Source organism: Otolemur garnettii, unplaced genomic scaffold (assembly GCF_000181295.1).
Source record: "Otolemur garnettii isolate 467f Iridium unplaced genomic scaffold, OtoGar3 scaffold00011, whole genome shotgun sequence".
In the NCBI taxonomy this organism is placed as follows: Eukaryota; Metazoa; Chordata; class Mammalia; order Primates; family Galagidae; genus Otolemur; species Otolemur garnettii.
In genome coordinates this window covers 2,230,487-2,250,661 of record NW_003852406.1, presented here as the reverse complement: position 1 = coordinate 2,250,661, position 20,175 = coordinate 2,230,487, and the positions used below count along the sequence as shown (strand labels likewise).

General features: G+C 38.2%; 1 protein-coding gene across 1 annotated transcript in view; it reads right to left on the bottom strand.

Annotated features, from left to right (window-relative positions):
* Positions 1 to 20,175, bottom strand: part of GALK2 (galactokinase 2) — a 147,962-nt gene that overhangs the window by 100,536 nt on the left and 27,251 nt on the right. Inside the window, exons 4-5 of the mRNA XM_012801946.2 lie at positions 18,620 to 18,710; positions 15,257 to 15,403 (exon numbers count right to left, since the gene is read on the bottom strand). Coding sequence (XP_012657400.1) covers positions 15,257 to 15,403; positions 18,620 to 18,710 — 238 coding nt within the window. The remainder of the gene's footprint in view (positions 1 to 15,256; positions 15,404 to 18,619; positions 18,711 to 20,175) is intronic.

Sequence of the window (20,175 nt, the reverse complement as noted above, 5' to 3'; positions counted from 1 at the left end):
AGCTATAGGCACTGAGCCCCTTCTTTTATTCTTAACAGATTTACATGTCCTTCAAGATCAAAAGGTCATCACCATTGTCAATTACCAGTGGCTTGCCCAAGCTCTGGAAGGGGCTAAATGAACCTAGGTCCATCCTCCCAGGGCCCCCCGGTTTGGGTATTTGTTGATGATGATGATGTTGGGTGTTTTTAGGCCGTAAGGGAAAGTGGAGACAACATTAACATGTTATAAAAGTGAAATACACCATATTTCTTTGATATATCATAGAATTCAAAGTCCCAAATAAACAATCCTATAGCTAGGCTCCAGGAAGTCTCTAAGACATGAGATTCTGATCTAAGAAGATTCACTAGTACCTTACTTGATAGAGTTAAGAGGCCTACCATATGGACCATGGCAAAGTTCTTTGAAATTTTCCAAGTGCCAAACATATGGTAAGTTGCATTATTCATGATGCAAAAGTTTATATCACACTGTACAAATGCTATTAGAAAAATACTCCTGCTTCAGTAAAAATCAATGGCAGTTTTGGTTCCTCTGAGTAAGCTTCTAAGGTTGCAAAGTCAAATACTACAGAGTCCTGGGCTCCACTTAATGGAGAAGGTAACTTATTCTTGAGATCCTACATAAAATCTGAGAGTCCCTGAGGCTTTTTGTGTCCAAGTACTTTACTTCACAATGAAATGAAAGGCTGTATATTTTCAACCCAAATAGAATATACTGACCCCATTCTAGATGTGCATAAATATGACTGAAATGACTTTTGCTTCAGAATTACTAGTTTAAGAGTAGTTTTATAGAAAATTGGTTTGAATAGGAGCAGATACTTGCAACACATAAGAGATTAATGGGTAACATATAAACAGTTCTTATAAAGTAATAAGATGATTAATGAATACTCTAGAAGAAAATGAGCCAAATCAAAAAATAAAAGACACAGAAAAGATGTTTAAACTATCTAATAATCAAAGATATTCCCAGAACAACGTCAGATTGGAAAAGATTAAAAAGATTGACAGTGCATTAGCAGTGGGGAAATGAATCCTCTCATGCATTGTTACTGTATATTTGCTGGTAAAATTTTTCTAGATGGAAATCTGGCAATGTATTTTAAAAGTTAAAATGAGAATATCCTTTAACACAACCACCTCATGTCCCAGGATTTATGCTAAGGAAAGAACCCAACAGTGTGAAAAGAACTATGTAAGAATATTCATCAGAGCCTTTTTTATAACAGCAGAAAGTTGGAAGCAACCTAAATTATCACCATAGATGTCTTGTTGAATAAATTATAGCATAGTCTTATAAAGAAATATTACTATATGTTAGGACTGATGTTATACAAAACCCTGAAACAAGTGAAATGTTCAGTAAAAGGGCCAAATGAATTATAATATCACCATATATTATAAAACAAGGCAGCCATTAAAGAGAATTCAGTAAATGTGTATGTGCTCTCATGGAATGCTTCTCAATTTATGCTTACATTATACAATATGGTAGATTACACTGTACCATTGGTAGCAGCATAGCTGCATAGAAGAGCATCTATTTTGGATCAAACACATCTGAGCTGGAATCCAGACAACTCAGCTCACAAATGACTTGTCTTTGGTCACAGTATATAAATTCTCTGAGCTTCAGGTTTTTTTTTTTTATTATTTGCGAAATAGAAATAATCATAAAAATTTATTTCAAACTACCACTGAGTTAGAAATGATGTGTATAAAACATCTAGGTGCTGACTAGCAATGAAAAAAAGCATCTTTTACTTTCCTGTAAATTTCAACATAAAACTGTAAGGTCATATTTTTCATTAGTAACCTCCAAATCTTTGTGTCTCCAGCATTGCAATGCATTCCTTTAATAGTATCCATTCATTAGTCTTTTCCCTTTGATTTACTTCCTTTTATACCCAATACAATTTGGCTCTCCGCTATTCCTGTGACCAGCAACACACTTACAAAACTTCATACAGTTACAAAAATTTCCCTGACTACAAATTTATTTTCCTACCTTTCCTAATTTCTTACTAAACTCTTTGCCTAAGCTTTTGCAAAATCTCCTATCAGGAAGGTCAGCAACCTGGAGAAGGTGAGCTTATTTACCCCTGTGAAATGTAAAGTAAGAGACACTCTCACTCTCATTTTAGAAATAAAAACTGAGGCCTAAGGAAATTAGTAAAGTAAAGAGTAAATCGGTTGCAAAGGTCACACTATCAAATAGTAGTTTGGGGGTCAGCATAGGCAACTGTTGGCCAGGAGGACTGCCATTAACCCTGTGAAACATGAAGCATGGAAAGAGATGATTAGCACTTCTAATTGGTAGGGGGATAAATAATATCTGTTAAGTTATTGTTTCATGCACACACCAAATGTAGTAGGCAAAGGCTAGGAACATCTGTGGTACTTAACCTCACTCGCATTGTTCCAGTTAATTCTTTAAATATTATATAATATTTAACATCTTGCAGGGTCAAGTCAAAGTTCAGAGGCCTGGAAACACAGACACTACTAAGAAGGATGTAAGAATCACAAAATTTAAAAACACAATCAGGCATACATATGAATTTGAAGCAATAGTGGTTTCATTTGAAGTCACTGGAAACAGTGACCCATGCTTCTCCACCCTGCTGTTTCCCAATTAGTCTTGTTTGCCTTCGTTTATGCTAAAGGTAAATAAGTATTTAGCCTAGAAAAGGAAATGGAAAAAGAACAGAGGTTACCTAAGCAATCCCTACAAAGCAAGGCTTCTAATCTGCAATCACAGACTAAGCTTAGTCACATCACCCAAGTGAGTCCAAACTACTCAAAATCATTAAATAAATGATTCAGACTCCAATCATTTATCCAATCCTACTCCTAAAAAGAATACAACCAGAGATACAAATACCATCCCACATGCGCAAAAGGAATTTAGTTCTTTTTTAATTGGCAAAACTATGTGAATGGTTTTGTATTTACATTATTAGCTTAAAATTTCAAACATATTTAAACACTGGCCACCCAGGACTAACACAAAAGCTTCCTGGTTTTTGTACCAGTGAGCACATGGCTTCAGTCCATGTTCAACACTTAATTAAGAGATTCTTTTCAAAGATTGTGTTCTGGGTTTACCATCTTCTTACAGGCTATGCTGCTGCAGTTCATTAGCAGTCAAACATCTGGCTGGAGTGTTTAAAACTACTATTTTCTTTAACCATTATATGGATGAGGTTTTTGTTATTCTAAGAAAACTGAAACAATGTCCTTGTATGGACTTCTAAACATAATAATTAGTGACAGTGCAAATTGGTTTCTGACTTTTCTGATACTATGTAACAAACTGCTATTAAAACATTCAAATAGTAGTTTAAACTTTTGTATAATTGTGAGGGTCTTTTCATTTTATAATGTAGCCATGTCTTTACTTTTTAAGCACAAGGTATCATTCTGAAGGCCAAGAAATATTTCACTTAAATGTAGCTATATGCAAAGAAAAATACAGCCTAAAACTTTCTAAAGGAAACAGCCCTTATAAACTCAGCAAAGCAAGAACTGAGACATATTTGGCACAGAACCTTGAACATTCCACTTACTCTGCTTCTGAACCTTAGAGGTCCCCTGCACGGTATGGATTTCAAACTTCAAAAACACTCCTCTGAAAACAGTATCAACTCATGTCTATACAATTAATTTGCCCCTGAAATTAAGTTAACTAAATCTGTTCAGGGACTTAAGCAACTAGAAAACATCCCTGTAGTCAAATAAGTTTTTTAAAAGGAATTTCATGAGGCTGCATAAGAATTTCTAGGCCTCAGCTGACACATATTTATATAATAAGTCTGGCTCAGAGAGTTGTTATGATACACTTATGGGTTCATTCTGCCTGAAATGCCTGTGGGCCCCTCCCAGGGCTTTGTTTCAAGACACAGCCTTCTCTTCCTTTAAAAATTTTCTCAGAATTTACCATTTACTTTAAATCTTCCCTGTTTAACTTCACCAAGGAGCCATTATTTCAATCCTGTTCTCTATTTACATATAAAATACTTCACACCTTGCATGAGACAGATGCTCAATTAATAAATCTTCTGTCAGTATTCTACTATGTACATTTAAGTTCCATAAAAGTGCTGCCAAGTTTTCTAATTTTTTCTTTTTCTTTTGTTTGTTGTTGTTTATTTGTTTGTTTCCTCCCTTGCCACCATGGGGGCTATAGTATTATACTCCCATTTGAAAGCACTTAATCCATGTAAATCACATCTTGCCATCCCCCTCACAGCCTCCTAAAGCAGCAGTTCTCAACCTGTGGGTCAGACACAGGAACTGTATTAAAGGGTCATGGCATTAGGTAGGTTGAGAACCACTGCTCTAAAGGCTTTCTACTCCATTCAGAATAATAGGCAAAGACTCTACACAAGGTGGCCCCGACCATCTCCCTAAACTCACCTTCATACTGTCTGCCTCTCTCTCTCACCACACCCAGTCACAGGGGCCTCTGCTATTCCTGGGACAAGACAAAGTTACTTTCACCTCAGGGCCTTGCTGTTCCCTCTGTCTCCCTTCTAGCTCACTCCTTCAGATCTCTGTTCAAATGTCCCCTCTTTAGAGAGAAGTTCTTCTAACTCCCTAGCTAAAATAGAAGCTTCCCCTTACTATGGCCTATTTTTTACTATATCATATATTTATTTGTATACCTGTTCTTTACCTATCTCCCACCATCACCACCAATACCAGCCTGGAAATTCCATGAAAGCAAGGGCTTTACTGATTTTGTTCACAGTTATATCTCTGGTGCCTAGAACTATGCCTGGCACATAGTAGGTGTTCAACAAATGCCCTGAATCACTGGCTTTAAAGACTTAGGATAGGATGTTTATTCTATATAGCTGAAAAGCCTGTCTTCCCTGGGAAGCACTCCCTCACAAAAACCAGTGTTATTCCTGTTACACTGAACAGGATTACTGATGCCAACTAAGAGCTTTCCCAGCTTCCACGGTGGACTACAACCCTCAAAGGAAGGTTTTATGCCCAATCTGTATTCTGAATCAGAATACTAATTACTGATTCTGATTATTCATAATCACATGAATTGTGTTTTTGACAAAATGTCAAAGATATCCATATACAGAATGGCCCCAACCCACTGCTCTCTGCTGGCCATTTTGACCTTCATCAACCAAGGCAATAAGGTTCCATTATGCCTTAGGTTTAAGTGTAAGTCCCCTCCTTAGACTTCAACATGGGGGATACAACTCAACCCTATGCTCCTCTACTACACCCCCTAGACCCTCCGAAGTGGATCTTTTGAACATCACTGTTTAGTCCACCATCTCATGAATGCAAAATCTATACCCCACTCTGCCTCAACAGAGGGGGGAATTTGTGGGTAGCACCAGCCTAACCCACCTACCCAAAGCTAGCTTATGGACTGACAACCTATTTCCCGGGTCAGCAAGGTAGCTCTAGTCTAAGATCTTTAGAAGGCACTTGGTCCTTCCTACTTGGCCTCCAAGCACAACTCCAAGAACAGACAGAAACTGGACACAAGTCTAGAGTAACCTGAATCCTAAGCCAACAAAACACACACATACCTTGCAGAACACTTCAGCAACTAACGCTTCCCAGTGGAATACTTCTTGGTTTTTGATATTCAAACTTTATAGAATTTTCATATCTCTCAATACAATAGTTTTTAAAATGTATCTGTGTAGGAAATATATATTATTTACATTCTAAAACTGCAATACAACATGGTTAACAAAATAGTGTGCGGACTTCTGGGATACCAGATGTTAACACAAAAGACATGCAAGTATTACCATTTAAGTAACTGCTTGTTAACAGCCATATTAATTGTTTAATGGACAAGATAATTGGTTTAAGTATTTTTCATCTACTTCTGTGTTACTTAGAAAACATTTTACTTGTTTTTTGTAATATTATAGGAAATTAGTTGGAGGTTTTAAGTTGAGGAATAATGCATTATACCTTTCTCTATTTAAAATAAGAAGAAGCAGCAGCACCATCGCCACCATGCTTAATAATTTTATACAGAACATCTGATTTTTTGGAATGGACTACTGCCACGAAATGGAAGATGCTTGTATTTTCTTGGATTCTTTCACCCAAAACCCATCAACAAACCTCTTCCCAGGCTGTTCTGATTTGGTCACTTTCCAGCCCCTCATCTGTTCTCAATCTCCCCAGCCTTGACTCACTGAACCCCTTCTTGCTCTTCTTCTTCCTGTTCCCCCCTTTGTGGTCACTCAGGTCCTCTACTGCCCCTCTTACTTTTCTTTCACTCACTCCGTCTATCCTATTTTAAATCCTACTTTCACAAAAGGAATATATACTCAAATCTAGAAAACTGAATAGAGGTAAAAGGCTCACAGCAACAACAAAAGCAGTCCTTAGCTGTTGCCTTCACACCCCTATCCTCAATGCAGTGTGCACAGAGGCAAACACTTTCAACTTTTTGTTCTTGCTTCAAATTGCCAAATAATGTCATTAAAATGTTATCGCCTGGTTGTTCCATTTTAAATTTATCTATTGCTTTCCTATTGTGGTATGTGAAAGGTATATATAGGTATATAGCTACCTTTCTCCTACTCCCCTATCTTTCTCAATAAAGTTATGCCAAAATTTTGTTTAAACCCATATTCAGTATGCTAATTACTAAGACCATTGTTTACTATAACCCAAGTACTGAAAAATGATTGATTTTATTTCTGTTATAATGTGTTTTGTTTTTCCTATGTTTAATAATTTGCTTAGATTTATTTACATATCTAGCCAACCCTTCTCACCTCCTACAATAGTTCTGAATCAAATGGTTTAATGGGTTAGATGTATCAACATTTTCTTTTTAACTGATAAGATTTATGAGTTCCATTTTTCCTCCTCACACTCTTTGTTCTAATCTGTGCTATTTTGTAAGCTGCTGGCTGTTTAGGGTATTATGTTGGGATCTCCCTTAACCAATGTTTTATAAATACCCAACCCCTCTCTCCTGTATTGGATTTCCTGTTTCCTAGTTCTCATGTCATTTTCTTCCTTGGCTTATTCCCTCCTTTTGGAGGATTAAGTCCTGTAGACCTTGAGACTTTGCATGCTGAAAATGTTTTATTCGATCCTCACACTTGATTAATTTCCTTAGACAGATATTCTAAGCTAAAATTCATTCGTAAAGACATTCCTCTATTGCCTTCTATCTTCCACTGCTGTTCTTGAGGAATTAGTTTTCACTCGTGATCCTTTGATTGTGGTCTCTTTCCCTTATCTCTTGTTCTATCAATCAATCATTAGTGTCTTGTCTACTAACACTTTGATCTTCTTCATTTATTATGTCAAAACCCAGGGAGCTATTGCAATCTGAGAATTCACATTTTCACTTTGGAAAAATGTTATTTTGTAAAAAATAATTGCCTAATGACTATTTTTTGTTTCTCTTCACTAGTTGGATTTGAATTTCTGGAATTGATTCATACATTTTTCCTATTTTTCTCTTTCTTATTTTCCTGCTCTTTCCCCACCCCTCTGGCACTTTATCAGAGAATTCTTCTCATCATTTTATTGAATTTTTTGGTTTGGCTATCACATTTTTTAATATCCTAAAGCTCTATTTTATTATCTGTTCCTTTTAAAAAAAATTATTCTTTTTTCAAGGATTTGACATTTTCTTTTATCTCTCTGAGGGTATCATGTCTTCTTTGAAACATTCTTCTGCTCTCAATATTATCTCTGTTTCCTCTGAGTTCCTGTTTTCTCTTTGTTTCTTTCCTTGTTTTTTTTTTTTTTTTTAATTATTTGCTTGCTTCCTTTTGGAGGCTTTCTTCCGAAATTTTATTATCTTTTAGTGCCCTATCATATTTACAAGTTAATCACTAAAAAGCTGATTAGAAGCTTTCTAAATGGGCTTTTAATGGAGTCAGAGAGTAGCTGGAGAATTTTTGTGGGAGGGGGTCACCAAATGTCAGTACTTGTAAGTCTCTGGTGTAGTTCAGTTTCCTCTGAGAAGGACCCTCCAACATTTCTGGTAGGAGTGTAGGATGGTGAGGCTGTCAATGTGCTGGAGGTGAACAAAAGAAGGGGCTCAGAATTTCACTGTTCAGATGCAGAATATCTTTTACTTTATTTATTTATTTTTAGAGTATCACATTGGATTTATTCTGATGCATTAATAAAAGCATAAGCCATGCCAGTAAACAAGGATTTCCAACTTACTAAACTACTAAGTAAGAAATAAGTCAATTAAACTCTTGGTTTTAGCTAGTGGCAAACATTAGTCCCCTGCCACCTAATTCCATAAATCCATGGTGCTTCACATGTAAATGGAAGTTACACATAGGAGGAGTCACCCTGCTCTTCCCCATTAGAAATATACTTAAAAGTTCCAAGCCCAGAGAAAAAGAGAAGAGGCTGGAAGTAGAAGCTGAAGTAAAACTCTTTCATTATCTTGAGGGAGGTGGTGGTGGGAGGTGTTGTTTTCATCAGGTCCACATAGATCCGTTGATCATAAAACAGCTCATGGTTAAGATTTCACTTAGGGAATGTGGTGAGCAGTGTCATGTCCTAATTCTTTCTCAGGGTTTGGCAATGTCTCTGGTCACATGCCCATGTTTAGGGTTGAGAGAGCATTAGCAAATGCTGTGCCCTGGGCCTTCCTCAGTTGCCACCATGGCTTCTGCCCTATAAAGACTGAAAAAAAATAGCTCTCCTTTCCTTAGGATACTGGCTCATTGTCAGTAGGGAGCTACTGTCACCTCCAAAAGAGTTGAATCTATGGTTTAACCCCCACTAAGCTTTTTAGAGTTTCACTGAGATTAGGCAATCATCCTTTTGTACTCAGGAAACATTTCTTAAAATTCTTCTGGGTTTGGCTCAAAAAGTGACCAGGTTGAAAGTTACTCTGTTATTCTTTTTTTTGTTTGTTTTGCATTTTTTTTTGGGGGGGGGAGCTGGGGCTGGGTTTGAACCCACCACCTCTGGCATATGGGGCCGGTGCCCTATTCCTCTGAGCCACAGGCACTGCCCTCTGTTACTCTTAAAGATGATTCCTTTTAAGTTACAAATCAGCACTTATGACCTGTAGTTGAGCACATCTTCACACCATCCCCTCTTCTCAGTCTCCATGCAGACGGAGGTGTTGCACGGATGCATGGTGTGTTCCATCTCAGCCAGCTGGCAGCATTGATGGTTAGCTCTTCCCGATACTCAGTACTCAGTTTGAGAAACACAATCTAAAGTTCCTGATCCATAAATGTAACATTTTTACTTACCTCATACTTGATTAGGGAGTTATAGAGGGACTCAACATCTTGATAATTACTATTGGGGCCACAATTTTTACTACAGAGTAAAATTAAATTTTCTCTGTTCTTGTTGGGGTTCTGGTAGTTGTCTGCATTCCTGGTTCTCGGTGTTCCCTTGACCAAAGAATGACCAGACCCACCAAAGCAAGGCAAGCATGAGACAAAGTTTACTGAAGACAAGAAAAATAGATTTACAGAGCAAGAGCAAGGTATAGGTTTATAGAGCAAGATACATTTGCCATAGACAACAAATGAGCCCCCTTGTCAAGACAAGAAAAAAAGGCCCAGAATGTCCTTTAATTCCCCAATTTTCCTATTTCTTGTCCTGCCTTTCCCAGTGTCCCAAAGTGCAAACAATCTGATTGTTCCTCTAGAGTCACTTTCAAAGGTAGGGGAAAATGGTCCCAGGCTAAAAGAGGGCTTTGGGGGTCTAACTAAAACTCAGAAAGACTTTCAGACAAATTCCCACTCATCATGTTACCCTGATTTCTTTGATTTCTTCCTCAGGCTTCCAGAGGGCTGTGGAATGCGCCAGCTTGCTTTCAATCTGCAGCTGGGTCCACAGCACTTCACCCTGACCTTTCTCCACGGTAAGGCATGCGTCATTCCTCCATCCCCTTTCTATCTTGGTATTGTGGTTTAGTGTTATGTCTTGGTTTACCAAAGATGGAGTCTGTGCTTCCTTTTCTTATTTTCCCTGTTCTCTGGGGATGATTTTTGAGAAAAGAAGATCGAATGAGAGACAAAGAAAGAAAGGGGAGGTATGCCTTTCCTCTGACATCTTCAAACTGAAAGTCTAGAGCCTTTTCCTTTTCCCAGGTCTTTTCCCACACCATATTCTCTTCTACCAGTAACATTTCTATTCACCATTTCTGGCTTCCAGACTCTCTGGGTGACTGGCCATCTTGTTTTGCTGGTTTCAGGCATGCAATATTCAGTTTATTAATGAACTAACAAGTTTCATATCTACTTATCATAGCGCATGTGCAGTAATTGTTGTCTGTAACTGAATGAAGTATAGCAAATATAAAATAAAATTTGGGAAGGGATTAGTCACCAATTTCTTGTGGGACTTAGTGTCCTTATCAGATAGGCTGGTTATTCATACCTGTTCCTCTTTCATCCATTCTTACACTTCTCTTTACCCCAGCAGGCTGACTTCTGTGGATAACTCCCCTTATCCATTCCCACTCATTGCCGTGTTCACCTGTGTGACTTTTTCTCTGCCTTGCTGCATTTCTAGCAGCCTTTCTCTATAGCTACAGTTCCTAGAGTACACTGGCTTCTCACCTCGCAAGGGAGCCCTTCCTAGTTGGTTCACTTGAGCTTCCACATCCCTGCCAATAGTTTCTTTATTAAACTCTCTTCAGTTATACCCTAAAGTGGCATTTATTTCCTACTGGGACACTAACTGAAACATCAGTAAAAAGAGGATTTTGAACTACCTCACCTCTAAAGTCCTTTGAGTTCTTATGTTCTATGATTTTTTTTTAAGAGTCATATATTCAGCTGGCACCTAAAGACTCTGAGTACATTAGAAGCTTCCTTCAGCCAAGATTCTATCTCATTCAAAAAGAAAAAGAAATAACACTCTCCTAACAATTATGATGTGATGTTCAGCCCCTAGAAAATATAACTGTTGCTGGTACAACTAAGACTAGTGAGGAAAGCCAGGATATACCTCTTGCCTCCTTCATACTGTAGGTATCAGAGTCAGATAGTTCCTATAAAAATACAGTTGCTAGTTTTTTTTTTGTTTGTTTGTTTGTTTGTTTGTTTTTTGAGACAGAGCCTCAAGCTGTCCCCCTGGGTAGAGTGTCGTGGTATCACAGCTCACAGCAACCTCCAACTCCTGGGTTCAAGCAAGTCTCCTGCCTCAGCCTCCCAAGTAGCTGAGACTACAGGCGCCCGCCATAACACCTGGCTATTTTTTGGGTTGCAGCCGTCATTGTTGTTTGGCGGGTCCGGGGTCTGGATTCAAACCCGCCACCTTAGGTATATGTGGCTGACGCCTTAGCCGCTTGAGCCATAGGCGCCAAGCCAGTTGCTATTTTTGACTTTGAAAACAGAGACAGCCAGAATTAATTCCAAAGATTCAAGTGTTTCTTTATTTTATATTATCCTACATATTGACATTATTAAAGCCTCAGAAAAATCCAAAAATAAGTTTCACCAATCCTCCCATTAAAATTGATTTGAATTGCTTGACCTCACATACCAAATTAATTATCTTTTTCTATGTATCACCAGACTTCTTGTAGCCACTGACCTTCATCACTTTCTTACCTCTCATAGACCCTTCAACTCATTCCTACCTTACACTGCTCTTGTCAAAGTTTTGTACAAGTTCTCAGTTTGTTGCTATACTCAAGGGATACTACTTCTTAAAACTTGTCTAACTTAAGCTCTCAGCAGCATTTGAGAACACTATCACTCCTTTCATGAAAAATTCTTTTCCTTGTCTTTGCTATTGCCTCATCTTTTTAGTTTTCCTCCTACTTAATGGATTACTCCTCAGTTTCCCCAGTAGGCATCTTTTCCTCTGCCCATCCTGCAAATGTTCATATTATTGGGGCTTTGTACCAGTCTTCCTTACTTTTGCACCTATATTTCACCACTTGATGTCCATATCTACTCCTATGGCTTCATAAGCCAATTACATACTAATAATTCTCAAATGGACCATCTCAAGTCCGTATCTCTCTCCTGACCATCCAAAGATAACTGCATCAGCATGCCCATCGATTCCTCACACTCAACATATCAGCTTCCCCGCAAACCTACTTTCCCCATCAACAATCCTTATTCCAAATAATATCAAGCCAGGAACCTATATATAAACCTCGATCCTTTGCTATCCCTCCACATCCAATGACTGAGTCCTTCTGATTCTGTCTGAGATCTTAAATCTAACATCCAGTCCTATCCATTCTCACTGCTACTTTCCTAGACTAAATCATCTCCCTACTCCTTATATTGTTACCCTCAAATCCAGACTTCATAACACAGCCAGGGTGATCTTCCTAAAATGCAGACATGATCATGTTACCCTCTACCTAAAACCCTACAATGGTTTCCCACTGCTATGAAGATGAAGCCCAAATTCTTCAATATGGTTTACAAGGCCCAGAATCTGATCTCTTGCCCTATAATCCAAATAGTTTATAATCCAGTCATACTGAGTCCCTTTTAGTTCCTCCAACAAACCACAAATGCTCTTACTTACATATTTTTACATGATCTTCTCTCCACCAGACACACGCTTATCTGATGTCAGCATTATTATGCCATCAGTATTTTTTTTTTAATTTCAATAGATTTTACTTTAGAACTCTAGCCATGAGATAGCAATATAACTCTGTGAACAATGAGTTTATCTCAACATTAGTAGGAAAAGTTAGTAAAAAGAGAGAGAAAGAGTTTGAGAGACTTAACATTTGAACTCTATAGTGGCAGGTTGACCATTTGAGGTCTGAATTTTTCTTGATGTCTGTAAGTTCAAGTCATACTTCAAAGTTTCATTCAGCAGCCACTTTTCCCCAATTGAATTAAAATAAAACCATTCTCCTTAGCCATAGGTATATAGCTATAAGGCAACCACTCAGACAAAATTCTCCCCAAAATACTTTTTTTTTCCACCAAAAGAAAACACAAAATACCAAGGCCTATCAAACAACTGAGAAGCCAAAGAGTACAAAACACCACCCCAAACAGTATCTCAAACTGAGTACCCCAAATGCCCTACAGAACTGTAAGGTAAAGCCTTCCCAAGGGGCCTAGTCCCCCTGCTGTCTGGGAACCGCAAATGAGTTCCAAATTCCAACCCACTTCCCTAGTTCCACTAACCTCATGACTTCCACCCCTAAAAGGCACCTGAAAACAAACAAAACCACCAGGAAGGTCTGAAAACCCCCCAAATGGTAGAATCATGGTCTCAGCGTACACTCCAGGGAAACCAGGAAGGTCTGAAAACCCCCCAAATGGTAGAATCATGGTCTCAGCGTACACTCCAGGGAACTTACTCAACAAAAGGTCTGGCATCTGGACCCTTTCCAAATCTGTTTCCTGCTCCTCAACTCAGTTCAGGTTGTGGAGAGCTGCATCTACTCAGGGAGATAGAGCTAGAAGTTCCCTAAGACTAAAACATGCCCAGGTAGCTGCTGGGTCCTTCCCATACTCTCTCACTCCAAAAAGAAGCCACTCCTTCCAGTGCAGACCCACTGGCTCTGACCTGGGCCTGCTCCTGCTTCCTAAGCAGGATGCCTATCAGGAGGCCAGTGAGCCTACCAGGGAATGACAAACTCTGTTACTGAAATCTCAGCACTTGTTCTCCAGGCAATGTCAGAAAAATAAGAACAAGTGATTTTTGAGAAGACCGGGAAATGTCTTACTTTGTAAACAAAAAAGGGAAAATGGGAGACTGTTTATCTCAAAATACCAATTTTTCCTCACTATCATTATTTCTTGACTAACATGGAAAACTCTAAGTCTGCATTGAATCTGCTCCATAGTGTACTGCTTATCCTCTTACTATACGCTATTACAGTTGCCTATTCACTTATCTCTACTTCCCTTTTAAATCATAGCTGTGGTGAGGTTTAAGATCATACCTGTATTTCTAAAGCCTCAAACATTACCCAGCACAAAGCAAACACTAAATAAACAATGATTGAATGATGAACAAAGAAATGAATAAACAATCAGATTAAAAGTTCTACCATGGGAAACACATTTTCTTTTTTTCTTTTTTTGAGACAGAGCCTCAAGCTGTCCCCCTGGGCAGAGTGCTGTGGCATCACAGCTCACAGCAACCTCCAACTCCTGGGCTCAAGCGAGCCTCCTGCCTCACCCTCCCAAGTAGCTGGGACCACAGGTGCCCGCCACAACGCCTGGTTATTTTTTGGTTGTAGTCATCATTGTTGTTTGGCGGGCCCGGGCTGGATTCGAACCCGCCACCTTAGGTGTACATGGCCGGTGCCTTAGCCATTTGAGTCACAGGCGCTGAGCCAGAAACATATTTTCCATATGGACTTCCTTTCCCTTGCTTTCTCTCAAAAAATAAAGAGTAAGTAAGCTACCGTGCCCCCAAATAAGCCATTGCTTGTCAAGGGCAAACTAATATGTAATTATAGATAAAAGCTAAAGAGAAGAATTCCATCTGAAACTTTGTTTTCTCCGTTTCTCCTTTTCCTCCTACATACAAAATTTTCAAACTGAAAGTTTAAACACACTTTAAAAAACTAAGCATATGGCTGACTTTCTCTTGATCTGTTTCACTCCCAATCTGTTCCCAAATCATCTACAAACTTGGTAGTATATGTACAAGGGGTACAAAGAATCTATGATAACATTTTGTTTGACCCAGAATGCCAAAGCGTTAATCAAAGCTAAGTATACCAGCTCTGAACTGCTAAGTCAGAGATCTACATGAACTTATAAAGTTGAGACTTTCCAACCTCTTGTAGAATTTATATTTCCTTTAAATAACCATTTCCTCTTTGTAAAGCAGTATTTTTTAGAAGTTTGTTTCAGTGACTAACATGCTGGCATAAACAGTTCACTTCCTTTATTACCTGGTCTTTACCCTTTTTACCCACTGCTTGTCAAATATTTAATTTAAGGTTTTGGGTGAAAATAAACAAGCCCAACAATGATTCCTAGAATTTCGTCCTCTAAATTTCACCTGTTAATGAGGTGTTCTAGAAAGATGTCTATGCCAACTCCATATTTAATCAAGAGAATTTTAATAAAGTTATTTAGAGATTTATTCACTCACTGGTTGAAGGATATCATTAACCTCATAGTGATTTATCACAAATAGTACTTGCAAGGTTTGCCCATGTGTGCAGTCCTGTTAGGTAAGATGGAGTTTTCCAATCAAGGAAGGCATTCTGATTTTGAGATCTGAATGTTAGTACCTCTGAAAGGAAAGGGTCTGTGAGGTTTACTCTCAAAAATAGTTACCTTAGACAGGTTCATTCCCAGGACTGTAAGGGTCACCAACCCAGCACAACAGACCAAAGCACTGGAACTAGAGAGGCCAGAACTTGGTGGGATATTTCCATCTACCAAGCAGTTCATTCCAGTTAAGTTACTAAGACCAAAGTGTTCCTAAGAATATAAGGAAAAACAGCAATATTAATTTCAGTGTTGGATTCAAGGAGTAGTGAAATATTCTTTCATTCTCCAGAAAGCAGAAGTGCAGCAATAGACTTATTCTAATAGTTATAAAAACTATTTGTGCAATTCAATTTAGTTGAGGCTATACAAAACATTTTATTTGATGGCTCTTGGCCATAAGATAAGGTAATCTGAAGATTACTTTTTATTTTATTCAACAAAAAGCTACTGATCCATTTCCTAAAGTTGTCTTGAGTATTCTTTCTTAAATATTAATTAACTTGAATAAATATGGAAAAAATAGAAAACAATTATAATTCAGCTTGTCAAGTAGCAAAACAAGAAATACACAATTATCCATGAGGTAAGTCAAAGCTCTATGTAGCACATTTCCATTATTCTGTTATTATAAAAGTCTAGTCCCCAAGAAGTGGCTTGTTTTTAAGGAGTGTCTTACTTCAGATGTCCTTTAAAGATAAAGAGTCCTAAATTTTCTCAGTTTTATTTTTCTTATGGAAAAACTGAGGCACCAAGAGATTAAGAGACTTTCCCAAGATCACACATAGGAAGCTGGGAGTAGGGTCCAGGTCTCTAATTCCTGTTTGAGAACTTCTCCACTGCAATTAGAAACCTGGGCCAGCAAACTGTCACTGTGATTTAATATGTCAGCTATATGAGAAAATCCAGATTTTTGCTAGAGTTTATAGATACGGTTTAGCCATATGGCAGCTTTAAAGACAGCCAAATTAGAATTCAGTCACAAATGAGAATGCAGACTCTAAATGAAGCAGGAAAGCTCCATTTCTACAAATAGGAAAGCCCAAAGAAATAATCACATTCTGATTTAAAGATAGAAAGCTCTAGTCTACTTACATGAATATCTAGGGCTAAGACACTTTGAATAATATCATAGCATAACCTTTGTGGTCTAGAATTTTTTTTTAAATCCACCTCCTCCTCAAGAAAAAGTACCATCATTATTGCAAATTATTCAAATGACTCAAGACCAAAGTATGAAACAGTATTATATTACCTAATTATGCATTTCATCATACATATTATTCTAGGGAGAAATTTCAAGAAACTAATTAGAAAAACCAAAGTAACAACTCTGCAAATAAAAGACTTTTTTTTCCTTAATTTTTTTTTCCTAGTTGGCAAAACTCATGTACCACAAAAGAGGAGATTCAGTTGGATGTACTTCTCTTCCTGATTTCAAGTAATCTAAAAATTTCCTTCCAGAAATACAAATTATAAACTAAAACACTGCCACTGCCAATGTCCTTTCATACAGAACATCAGACAGCTTGCTAAAAAAAAAAAACAAAAAATCTTAGAGAATGCTATATATTTAACTATAAACTGATCCACAGGGTATCTTAAATGTGACTCATACTTATGAACTTATCACGCAATGTTTAAATTAAACGTACAACAGATTCAAATGCAAATGGATTGTGCCAAATTCTGTAATAGCTCTACCCCAAAAGGATAACATGTTCAATTTAATATAAATAGATTATCCTCTGAGGCTTTCTAGTATTTGAATTTGAAGGTTTCTGAACAGGCTAACATTTAAATTGCTTTTCTGCCAAAATTTCATTGTATATGCCTGTTTTTGCAGATAATTTGTCAAACCAAAGAGGAAAGCTTTAAAATCTGAAATGCTCAATAACAGCATAAAGCAATATGCATTACTTAGGCCACTTTACCCATATGCTACAAAAAGGCATGTTGTTATAAGGTAGACCAAATTGCACTTGCCAGGCAAATGCTTTCAAATACTGTAATTCCCACTAATGCATAAGACAAGCCAAATGATTTGAAGATTTAAAACCTACTCATACCATTTCCTATAAGTTCTTACCCTGTATCTAACAGGAAAAAACACACAAACATAAAAGAAAGAAAGAAATGAATATGATAACTCTAATTTAAAAACCCACCATTTTCCAAAACATGAGCTAGTAGCTCAGTGTCTGTAGCTCAGTGACTAGGGCGCCAGCCACATACACCAGAGCTGGCAGGTTCAAATCCAGCCTGGGCCTGCCAAACAACCGAAAAATAGCCTGGTTGTAGTTGGGTGGGCGCCTGTTGTCCCAGCTACTTGGGAGAGTGAGTCAAGAGACTCGCTTAAGCCCAAGAGTTTGAGGTTGCTGTAAGCTGTGATGCCACAGCACTCTACCCAGGGTAACATAGTGAGACTCTGTCTCAAAAAAAAAAAAAAAGAGCTAGTTTGTTTCATTGCTTTTTGTTGGCAAAGGCAAAATCCATCTCTTAACATCCTACCTATGATTCTACACAAGAGTCACATGGCATCTAAAATAAATACTAAAATAGAAACGTGGTTCTAAAAATAGCAAATATCACTTTTCTTTTTGACCTTCATACTTTTTAAATAATTAAAGTGGAGATATTTTATTTTATTGTTCTTACACATAATAAATATTTTTAAGGTAAATTATTCAATGTTTCTAGAAAAATACATAAACTAATACATTTCACTACATCGTTTTTTTAACCCCATTCAAAGTAGTAATAACAATATTAGTTACCATTTATCAAATGCCTCCTAGTGTCAAGCGCTGTGTAATTCTTGTAATAACTCTTAATCAGAATAGTAATGACATCATTTTACAGATAAATTAACCTGAGTAGAGGCCAGATTCAAATGTGGGCTGTCAGACTGTAAATCTTATTATATACAGTAGAATCTCTGTAAGTTGACTACCCAAGGCATTGTAACAAACTGGTCAACATAAGGAACTAGGCCTGCTATACTAATAGGTACACGTGGTGCATGTCCAGTTTCTGAAAATTAGGTCAACTTAAGGAGATGGTCAATGTAGAGAGATGATCAACTATGGAGGCTCTACTCTTATATATCCCAAGAATAAAGTGGGAATAATATTACTAAAAAATATCTTCAAGGTAAATTTGAACAAAGAAGTTTAAAAAAACATATTTGTCAGATGCACCTGATTTTTGTACAGCCAGCTTATATGATAGACTACTACTGCCCACTGTGACCACCACCCAAAACTGTCACATCTTTTCCATACTCTAAACTATAAACCAACAAAACACAACAGAAACATCAATTAATATTGTAATGAGACATAAATGACATAGTAAAAAAAATAATAAATCTGACACAGTGTGTATTACAATCTCAACTGCCAATAGGTGCCTTATAAACCAATTTACCTGAATTCCTTTAAATCCACATAGGAAATAGTTGTGCCACAGAGGCTTAGTTTTGTCAATCTGAATGTTACTAGCACTAGTAGTGAAGTCCCTGCAAAAACAAAAGGCAGTGTTAATTTAAAATCAGTAGGGCCTTGAGCTGCAACATCAATGGCTGACTGCTGCCATCTTGTGCCAAGGCAGTGATACTGAAATCTCCTTTCCGATTCACTTTCAATATATGTAACAAACACCATCAAACACAAAACAACGAACATCTCCAGCTGCTAAAAGTTAAGAGAGGAAGTTGTAGTGCCCTTAATGACTAAACTACCTCCAACTGATCCTTTTTATTTCCTGAACAGAAAGGAAACAATATATTTTAGAATAATACACAGCTATTTTCTCTTTTATGTTGGTCCTTGTTAAGCTGGTTAAACCACATGAATACTTATCCTCTGGGCCTGCTGTTTGGCACACCCCCAAATGAAGTAGGAGGATTCAAAGCCATCTTTCCCCACATTCTCTGCCACCCATACAATTTTACCATCTTCACAGTTTAAGAAAATAAGGAACAAAACGAATAATGATTCTTATGGATCATAACCCATTGAACAGGATTCCAAGTCGATATGGATATAAATTGACAGATGCAGAAACAGTTAAATGAAGGAGAAGGCAAAACTCTCTTTTTAGTAAAATGACAACTAGAAAAGTCACTATGTGGTAACTCATGATAATTGTTTCAGGAAAGAATCATTAATGAGTCCAATGTTAGAGAGTAAAAATTTGATGAGAAACAATTTGCATAAACTCTAAGTATTTCCCCACCAGATTCTTATTAATTGCAAAGGGAAAAACACGAAGTGGCCATACCTGGTGTCATTTTAAGAGCCCAACCCCCACTACTCTGCATCCTGCCATGGGGTCCATCGATCCCTGCATTTTGACATCTCTGGAGCCCCACTGACATCCTCTGTTCACAGCCACTGCTACCTCTGGCTACTGCTGCCAGGGCCAAATCGGGAGCCATTGGCAATAACACTACTACTCCTAGCTATGGACCACTGTGCATTTTCATGTGCCCTGAGATCAGACTACCCCCACTAGAAGCCACTGCCATTAGTGGCTGCCACAGTAGAGTCAAACCACAAGTCACTGGCAACAACCTCACCATCTCCCGCAGCAGGGCCACTGTGCATTTGCAGGAACCTGGAGGACAGACTCCCCAGGAACTGCCACTGCTGTTGTGTCAGCACCAGGGCCAAAGTACAAGGCAATGGCAGCAACCCTGCTGCCTGAGGTAATGGGACCACTACAAGTGACCTGAGGACATGCTACTTCACCTGCAGCTGCCACCTCAGGCCAAAGCACACACATTCCATAGCCCACTGCCTATGGCTGCTACCACTAAAAGCAACTGACTCTCCCCAGCAGCAAAGCTGCAGCACAGCCCGGGCTGCCCCAACCTGAGCATTCCATCAGTGTTCTGGGATCACCCTGCCCCTGCCCACCACACCCAGCACAGCCCCAACCTGAGCATTCCACCAGTGTTCTGGGATCACCCTGCCCCTGCC